The sequence below is a fragment of the Euprymna scolopes genome, chromosome 38 (assembly GCF_053919585.1).
Source record: "Euprymna scolopes isolate OS-2025 chromosome 38, ASM5391958v1, whole genome shotgun sequence".
Taxonomy (NCBI): domain Eukaryota; kingdom Metazoa; phylum Mollusca; class Cephalopoda; order Sepiida; family Sepiolidae; genus Euprymna; species Euprymna scolopes.
The window spans coordinates 59,119,724-59,128,858 of record NC_136519.1 but is presented as its reverse complement, the minus strand read 5'-3'; the positions used below and the strand labels follow the sequence as shown (position 1 = coordinate 59,128,858).

The 9,135-nt window shown below is 35.6% G+C and overlaps 2 protein-coding genes across 2 annotated transcripts; both read right to left on the bottom strand.

The window, feature by feature from the left end:
• Positions 1-3,329: 3,329 nt before the first annotated feature.
• On the bottom strand, positions 3,330-3,752 carry LOC145263278 (uncharacterized). Its single transcript, XM_080120359.1, has one exon. The coding sequence runs from the start codon at positions 3,750-3,752 to the stop codon at positions 3,330-3,332; it is 423 nt and encodes a 140-aa protein (XP_079976485.1).
• A 4,082-nt stretch (positions 3,753-7,834) lies between these two features.
• On the bottom strand, positions 7,835-8,440 carry LOC145263277 (uncharacterized). The gene has a single exon (XM_080120358.1). The coding sequence runs from the start codon at positions 8,438-8,440 to the stop codon at positions 7,835-7,837; it is 606 nt and encodes a 201-aa protein (XP_079976484.1).
• Positions 8,441-9,135: the final 695 nt, after the last annotated feature.

The window sequence follows — 9,135 nt, the reverse complement described above, 5'->3', positions numbered from 1 at the left end:
TTATCATTTTCAGCTCACATGCCAGATCCGTGTATTTGTGTCACTTCCATATTTCCTTGATCAGACGAGTTTATCCGTTGTATCTCCATGCCCAGTACAAGTTTAGAGAGCCTCTCTCTGTTACTTTCACGGCAAGTGTTCGTCTTAACTTTATTTAATGCCTCGCCAAATATTCACAAAAAGCACTCGTCAAGCTACAACCACTACTATCAAGTTCATCTACTCTCTATCAATGTCTAAATCTAAATACAAATTCCATGAATAATGTTTCTTTTCAGATCTGCCTCTTGTGTTGTTAGTAGTGATTTAGTTTCTATATTTAGGTTTCCAGATATCATCGTTAGACTAATCTTTTTGTAATCCTTATGAATTGTCCGTGTAACTGTTCCTCTTCCTATTTTTTAACTTCTCACTATGCCTCTTTACTTTCTGTCTAATTCATTTTCATAGCGTCTTTTATGTATTTTTTGTTATGTAGTTTTGTGTATTTTTTGTTATGTAGTTTTGTGTATTTTTGTTATGTAGTTTTGTGTATTTTTTGTTATGTAGTTTTGTGTATTTTTTGTTATGTAGTTTTCTAATTTTTTGTTATGTAGTTTTGTGTATTTTTTGTTATGTAGTTTTGTGTATTTTTTGTTATGTAGTTTTGTGTATTTTTTGTTATGTAGTTTTCTAATTTTTTGTTATGTAGTTTTGTGTATTTTTTGTTATGTAGTTTTGTGTATTTTTTTATGTAGTTTTGTGTATTTTTTGTTATGTAGTTTTGTGTATTTTTGTTATGTAGTTTTGTGTATTTTTTGTTATGTAGTTTTCTAATTTTTTGTTATGTAGTTTTGTGTATTTTTTGTTATGTAGTTTTGTGTATTTTTTGTTATGTAGTTTTGTGTATTTTTTGTTATGTAGTTTTGTGTATTTTTTGTTATATAGTTTTGTGTATTTTTTTGTTATGTAGTTTTGTGTATTTTTTGTTATGTAGTTTTGTGTATTTTTTGTTATGTAGTTTTGTGTATTTTTTGTTATGTAGTTTTGTGTATTTTTTGTTATGTAGTTTTGTGTATTTTTTGTTATGTAGTTTTCTAATTTTTTGTTATGTAGTTTTGTGTATTTTTTGTTATGTAGTTTTGTGTATTTTTTGTTATGTAGTTTTGTGTATTTTTTGTTATGTAGTTTTCTAATTTTTTGTTATGTAGTTTTGTGTATTTTTTGTTATGTAGTTTTGTGTATTTTTTGTTATGTAGTTTTGTGTATTTTTTGTTATGTAGTTTTGTGTATTTTTTGTTATATAGTTTTGTGTATTTTTTGTTATGTAGTTTTGTGTATTTTTGTTATGTAGTTTTGTGTATTGTTTTATGTAGTTTTGTGTATTTTTTGTTATGTAGTTTTGTGTATTTTTTTATGTAGTTTTGTGTATTTTTTGTTATGTAGTTTTGTGCATTTTTTGTTATGTAGTTTTGTGTATTTTTTGTTATGTAGTTTTGTGCATTTTTTGTTATGTAGTTTTGTGTATTTTTTGTTATGTAGTTTTGTGTATTTTTTGTTATGTAGTTTTGTGTATTTTTTGTTATGTAGTTTTCTAATTTTTTGTTATGTAGTTTTGTGCATTTTTTGTTATGTAGTTTTGTGTATTTTTTTTATGTAGTTTTCTAATTTTTTTGTGTCATTTACGCAATCACTTATACTCGCCAGACCTTTTCCTTCGTCTTTTGTTTTCACGAATAGTCCATCAATATCATTCTTTGGGTATAGTGCATTGTTCATGGCCATAAGTTTCCTAGTCTTGTGGTCGAGACTCCTCAGTTGATTATGAACATTCCAGTGTATCTTACTAATGTGTTTATACCTTTTATTATGTTCCTAGTCTATAATTTAGTTTGTAGAAGTTTTCCTGCTTTTTTCGTATTCTTTTTTCCATCTTCTCTTTTATTTCCGTTGATTTAATGATGTCAGCTTCCAGAAAGTTTATTATTATTATTATTATTATTATTATTATTATTATTATTATTATTATTATTATCATTATTATTATTATTATTATTATTATTATTATTATTATAAACTAGTTAAACTAGGATAGAAAGCAAAGGACGAGCTTGAAAGGAGGTATAGATTGCTGAAAAAAAAAGCGTCCGGCTAATAATAATAATAATAATAATAATAATAATAATAATAATAATAATAATAATAATAATAATAAACTTTCTGGAAGCTGACATCATCAAATCAACAATATTGAAAGAGAAGGTCCATACTGGTGGTATGAAAATTAGGAATTTTGTTAGAAAATGTGTTGCGATTCAGCAGAACAACCGTTTCAGGAACAATCAGTCTCAGCTGTATAAAGAATTAAATGATAGTAAACAGGCGGGAAATAACAACACCCAAATGCAAAAGATGGCAGAAAGTTCTGAAGTGGGATGTAGTCTGTCGAAGGGCGACATAATGAGAAGGCTAGCTCGTTGGGAGAGGTCAGAGCAAAGCTATCAGGAATGCAGCAGATGAAGAACGTTGAGATAATCATTGATGATGTGAAAGCTGGCATACGAAGGATGACAAACCGGAAGGCACCTGGTCCAGATAAAGAGATGGGCTTCTGGTTTAAACAGTTCCAATACCATTTATTCAGCTATAGCTGCTGCCCTGAAAAGGGTCGTAGAGTCGAGAGATGTCCCTGATTGGCTTGTTAAAGGAAGGAAAACACTGCTTTGGAACCAGCAATTACAGACTGTAATGAAAAAACTTGGATACGGAGTGAACTTTAAATAAGCTTTATTTTACTAAGAACAGACCCGGGGAACGAGACCTGTTACTTCAAGGAAAGGAAGAGAAAAGAAGGAAAAACTCAAGAGAAGTAACTCACTTCCGGAGAGTAGAAACGGAAGTTAAAAGTTAGAGAGTTCTTTTCTGTCAGCACATTCTCCGCCGCTCAGTGAAATTTGGGGCTGCATGACTTTCAGGGGGCACAAGGCTTCAAGGAATCTCAGCAAAGGGGGGTGTCTGTTTAGGCTGAAAAAAAAGAGAAAAAAACAGAAGTTTAAAGCTGATAGTTTTCAGCTAAATATGGAGGGCTGCGGCGGACTCTGGAAGAGTGTCGAAGACCCACCACCTTGTCTTCCTCTGATCTTTTTTGTTGATCATCGGAGAGGGGGGGGAGTAGGAACCGAATCCACTAGGATGGAGTTTTCGATCCCGCTAGGCTGAGGATCTGAAAGGTTGGATTCCAGAGGTGCATTCTGCAGCTGTTGGTTCTCCATCTCCGGATCTGATTCTGCCTCCAAGCTGCTCAGCCTATCACCCAATGGCGATAAGTGGCGTAAGGATACTGTCGTCTCTCATCCATTATCAAAACGAACATGAGCATAGATCTGATTGACTTCAAGTAGATCTACGGTCTCGACCAGGGGCTCATATTTGCTTCCACGCACATGCCACTTTAAAAGGACAGACTTAGCATTTGTAAGCCAGGTGGGCATAGAATCTCCAGTGGCCGATTTCCTTTGGAAATTGAAGCGGCGTTCATGGGGAGTACAGTTAGTGGAGGTGGAAAGCAATGAGCGAATGCTGTGGAGGGCTACATCTAGTACTCTTTCCCAATTTGTAACGTGAAGGTTTCTTGACCGCAGAGCCAGACTTACCGTCAGCCAGATGATACCGTTATATCTTTCCACTTGTCCGTTACCTTGAGGGTTGAAAGCAGTTGTTCGGCTAGTAGCAATGCCTCGAGAAAGCAAGAACTCCTTTAGTTCCTCCGACATGAAAGTAGTTCCGTGATCAGAATGTATAAAAGAAGGGTTTCCAAATATGGAGAATAAGTTAGTTAAGTGTTTCCGGACAGTAGCAGCTGAAACATCGGCACAGGGGAAAGCGAAAGGAAAGCGCAAGTATTCATCAATGACAGTCAGTATGTATCTGTTGCGGGAGTTTGAAGGTAACGGTCCTTTGAAATCCACACTTAGTCACTCAAAAGGCTGACTCGCCTTTACGAGAGTCTGAGGAGATGTCTTGAGAAATTTGGGTTTTATTTCGGAGCAGACCTGACATGCTTTTGTAACTGCTGTCACATCTTCCACAGGGATGATTTCGCAATTTTTTTCTTCAGTTCTCTAAAGGCGTTGGTTTATTTCTTAGTGAGAGGAAACTTGGTAAGTTTGGTAAGGCGGTGCAATTTCTCAGAGAAGTTGGATATCCATTTTGAATAATGAGAAAATATTCCCATCGCTCGATGAAGAGAAGGAAGGTCTGGAGGAACAGGCAAGTCCATCAAACCTGTGAGCCTGTCAGAGTCTGGTTTTACTGAACCTTTGCTTATAGTGTACCCAAGCAGGTCTACAGAAGCAAGGGAGTAGTGATACTTGTTTTCGTTCAGGGTTAGTCCATACTTCGCCACTGCCTTCATAAAGCTTTGTAAATTGGTATCATGCTCAGCCTGATTTTCTCCACAAACTGTAACATTGTCGATGTAGGCGAAGGTTCCTTGGAGATCCTCTCGTTTGATGATATCATCGATGACTCATTGGAAACTGGCTACTCCATTGGTTACTCTGAACGGAATCTGACGAAACTGGTAGAGGGATCCAGAAGCTTCGAAGGCGGTATACTTTCGTTCTTCCGGTTTGATGGCAACTTGATGATAGGCACTGGTTAAATCAAGAGTGCTAAACACTTGGTAAGTGGCAATCTCATTTACCATATCCTCCATTCGAGGAAGAGGATAAGCGTCTAGGAGAGTGAAACGATTTATCGTTTGGGAGCAATCCACAACAAGCCTCTTCTTATGATTCTCAGGAGACACTACAAGAGTTTGAGCTCGTCACGGAGATTGAGAGGGTTCTATAATACCTTCCTTTAGCATACGAGTTATCTCTGATTTAATAAATTCAGCATTAGGTAGGGTATGTCTCCGGGATTTAATGGCTATTGGGCGACAGTCAGCGGTTAAGTTTGTAAAGAGAGAGGGGTAAGGAACATTTTTAATGGCGGTTAGCCCACAAACAGAGAGTGGGGGGAGGGGTCCTCTGAAAGGTATTTCTACTGACGAATGTCGGTTTAAAAATTTATGCCTGAGAATAATGTCACTGCATAAGTCTGCCATAATAATCTGAGAATAATGTCACTGCATAAGTCTGCCATAATAATCTGAGAATAATGTCACTGCATAAGTCTGCCATAATAATCTGAGAATAATGTCACTACATAAGTCTGCCATAATAATCTGAGAATAATGTCACTGCATAAGTCTGCCATAATAATCTGAGAATAATGTCACTACATAAGTCTGCCATAATAATCTGAGAATAATGTCACTGCATAAGTCTGCCATAATAATCTGAGAATAATGTCACTGCATAAGTCTGCCATAATAATCTGAGAATAATGTCACTGCATAAGTCTGCCATAATAATCTGAGAATAATGTCACTGCATAAGTCTGCCATAATAATCTGAGAATAATGTCACTGCATAAGTCTGCCATAATAATCTGAGAATAATGTCACTGCATAAGTCTGCCATAATAATCTGAGAATAATGTCACTGCATAAGTCTGCCATAATAATCTGAGAATAATGTCACTGCATAAGTCTGCCATAATAATCTGAGAATAATGTCACTGCATAAGTCTGCCATAATAATCTGAGAATAATGTCACTGCATAAGTCTGCCATAATAATCTGAGAATAATGTCACTGCATAAGTCTGCCATAATAATCTGAGAATAATGTCACTGCATAAGTCTGCCATAATAATCTGAGAATAATGTCACTACATAAGTCTGCCATAATAATCTGAGAATAATGTCACTACATAAGTCTGCCATAATAATCTGAGAATAATGTCACTGCATAAGTCTGCCATAATAATCTGAGAATAATGTCACTACATAAGTCTGCCATAATAATCTGAGAATAATGTCACTGCATAAGTCTTCCATAATAATCTGAGAATAATGTCACTGCATAAGTCTGCCATAATAATCTGAGAATAATGTCACTGCATAAGTCTGCCATAATAATCTGAGAATAATGTCACTGCATAAGTCTGCCATAATAATCTGAGAATAATGTCACTGCATAAGTCTGCCATAATAATCTGAGAATAATGTCACTACATAAGTCTGCCATAATAATCTGAGAATAATGTCACTGCATAAGTCTGCCATAATAATCTGAGAATAATGTCACTACATAAGTCTGCCATAATAATCTGAGAATAATGTCACTGCATAAGTCTGCCATAATAATCTGAGAATAATGTCACTGCATAAGTCTGCCATAATAATCTGAGAATAATGTCACTGCATAAGTCTGCCATAATAATCTGAGAATAATGTCAGTGCATAAGTCTGCCATAATAATCTGAGAATAATGTCACTGCATAAGTCTGCCATAATAATCTGAGAATAATGTCACTACATAAGTCTGCCATAATAATCTGAGAATAATGTCACTGCATAAGTCTGCCATAATAATCTGAGAATAATGTCACTGCATAAGTCTGCCATAATAATCTGAGAATAATGTCAGTGCATAAGTCTGCCATAATAATCTGAGAATAATGTCAGTGCATAAGTCTGCCATAATAATCTGAGAATAATGTCACTACATAAGTCTGCCATAATAATCTGAGAATAATGTCACTACATAAGTCTGCCATAATAATCTGAGAATAATGTCACTGCATAAGTCTGCCATAATAATCTGAGAATAATGTCAGTGCATAAGTCTGCCATAATAATCTGAGAATAATGTCACTGCATAAGTCTGCCATAATAATCTGAGAATAATGTCACTGCATAAGTCTGCCATAATAATCTGAGAATAATGTCACTACATAAGTCTGCCATAATAATCTGAGAATAATGTCACTACATAAGTCTGCCATAATAATCTGAGAATAATGTCACTGCATAAGTCTGCCATAATAATCTGAGAATAATGTCACTGCATAAGTCTGCCATAATAATCTGAGAATAATGTCACTACATAAGTCTGCCATAATAATCTGAGAATAATGTCACTACATAAGTCTGCCATAATAATCTGAGAATAATGTCACTACATAAGTCTGCCATAATAATCTGAGAATAATGTCACTACATAAGTCTGCCATAATAATCTGAGAATAATGTCACTGCATAAGTCTGCCATAATAATCTGAGAATAATGTCACTGCATAAGTCTGCCATAATAATCTGAGAATAATGTCACTGCATAAGTCTGCCATAATAATCTGAGAATAATGTCACTGCATAAGTCTGCCATAATAATCTGAGAATAATGTCACTGCATAAGTCTGCCATAATAATCTGAGAATAATGTCACTGCATAAGTCTGCCATAATAATCTGAGAATAATGTCACTGCATAAGTCTGCCATAATTGACAGTTTGATATTATTGTACACCCTTCCTTTCATGCTGAGAGATACAACACAATGTCCAAGAGTAGTAGATGTATGAGAACTACTAGCCATTAAGATTCTATCCGAACTTGGCAAGACTGCTAACCTGAGCTTCTTAACTTTATCAGGGTGGATGAAATTTTCGGAGCTCCCGGTATCGACGAGTATACTCATAGGTTCACCTCTGATTTTTCCCCATAAGGACAAACGAGATAGGCTTTTTGAGGAATTAAAACAAGGAACCGAAGAAGCAAGAAGAGACTCACCGTAATTCGTACTAGCTGCCGTTGGAGATCTACAGACACGTGCAAAATGCCCCTTCTTCTTGCAGTTTTTGCATATAGAGTTTCTGGCGGCACAACTTGCCCTGTTATGCTTTGGTTTTCCACAGAAGAAGCATTTCTGCCCCGGGAGTGCCGCTGCTGTGGGTTGCTCCTCATGCTAAGTCTGGTTGTTCTTGTCCTCTTCATTTTTAGCAGCAGATATGAACGCAGTCAAAGAGTCTGACTGGGCGTAAATAGATAGCTGTTTTTGAGTGGACTCCAACGTGAGCGCTTGATCATACGCCATATGTAAGTCGAGTCTCTTGTTTTCCAAAAGTCTTTGTCTTATGTGGGATGATGAAATCCCGTTTATGAACGCGTCCCTTATGTATTCGTCCCTCGCCTGTATCGCCTTCACGGCCTGGAATTCACAGTCCTTGGCAAGTTCTTTCAATGACTGTAGATACTGGTCCACACTTTCCTTTGTTCGTTGTCGACAAGTAGCCAATAAATGCCGACAGAAGATGACGTTTTTGGGTTGAACAAAAACCTCCTCGAGGGCGTTCATGGTTGTCCGATAGTTGTTGATGTGCGAGATATATTTATATATTGTCGGAGACACCAAGTTGATTAACAGGTTTAATTTCGACTCGTCCGTAAGGGGTGAACCGTTAACCGCTTCTAGGAATATCGTGAATGACCGCTTCCAGTGTATCCACGTGTCGGCAGCGTCCATTTTTGTGGGATCCAAATCCAGCCGTTCAGGTTTCAGGAACTTCTCCATTGTTTGTGTTTTAGTTGTTCTTAGTAAAATGAATTGTAATGAAAAAACTTGGATACGGAGTGAACTTTAAATAAGCTTTATTTTATTAAGAACAAACCCAGGGAACTACGAATTCTCGATGTTTTAGGTTCCACCAACATCCTTAGGAAAACCCTTGATCTTTGAAGCTCCTGGTTTCGAGCCACGATTGAGGGAAATGAATCCAATCTCTTTTCAGGGAGACGTTGATAAACAAAATCAGAATTATTATTTCATAATAATAACCTCAATTTTTAAATATATTTGTAAATATTTTAAATATAGTTGGATTTTTTTGGTGAACATCAGATCAATTTCTTAGACTTTAATCATTTAAGCTGTACATTAACACTTTCGCTTTTAGTATTCACATTTCATTACACAATCTGCACAAAAGTGATTTTTCAAAACTGAAAAAAATTGTCTCATCAATTTGATTAAGCCATTTATGGTGGCTTTTCGTTATGATCTCAAGAGTTCTAATTAAAGTCTGAATCACCGTGACTCATTTAAATTTCTAACCTAATTAATTCTTTTTCCAATTCTTGATATTTATTGATTTTTTATATCAAAAGTTCATGCTATGCCAATAATTGAGCAAATTCTCTTCTTTTTGTTTAGAAAAAATTGGATGTTCAAGAACCTTACCATTTTTTATGCACATATCCCAAATGGGT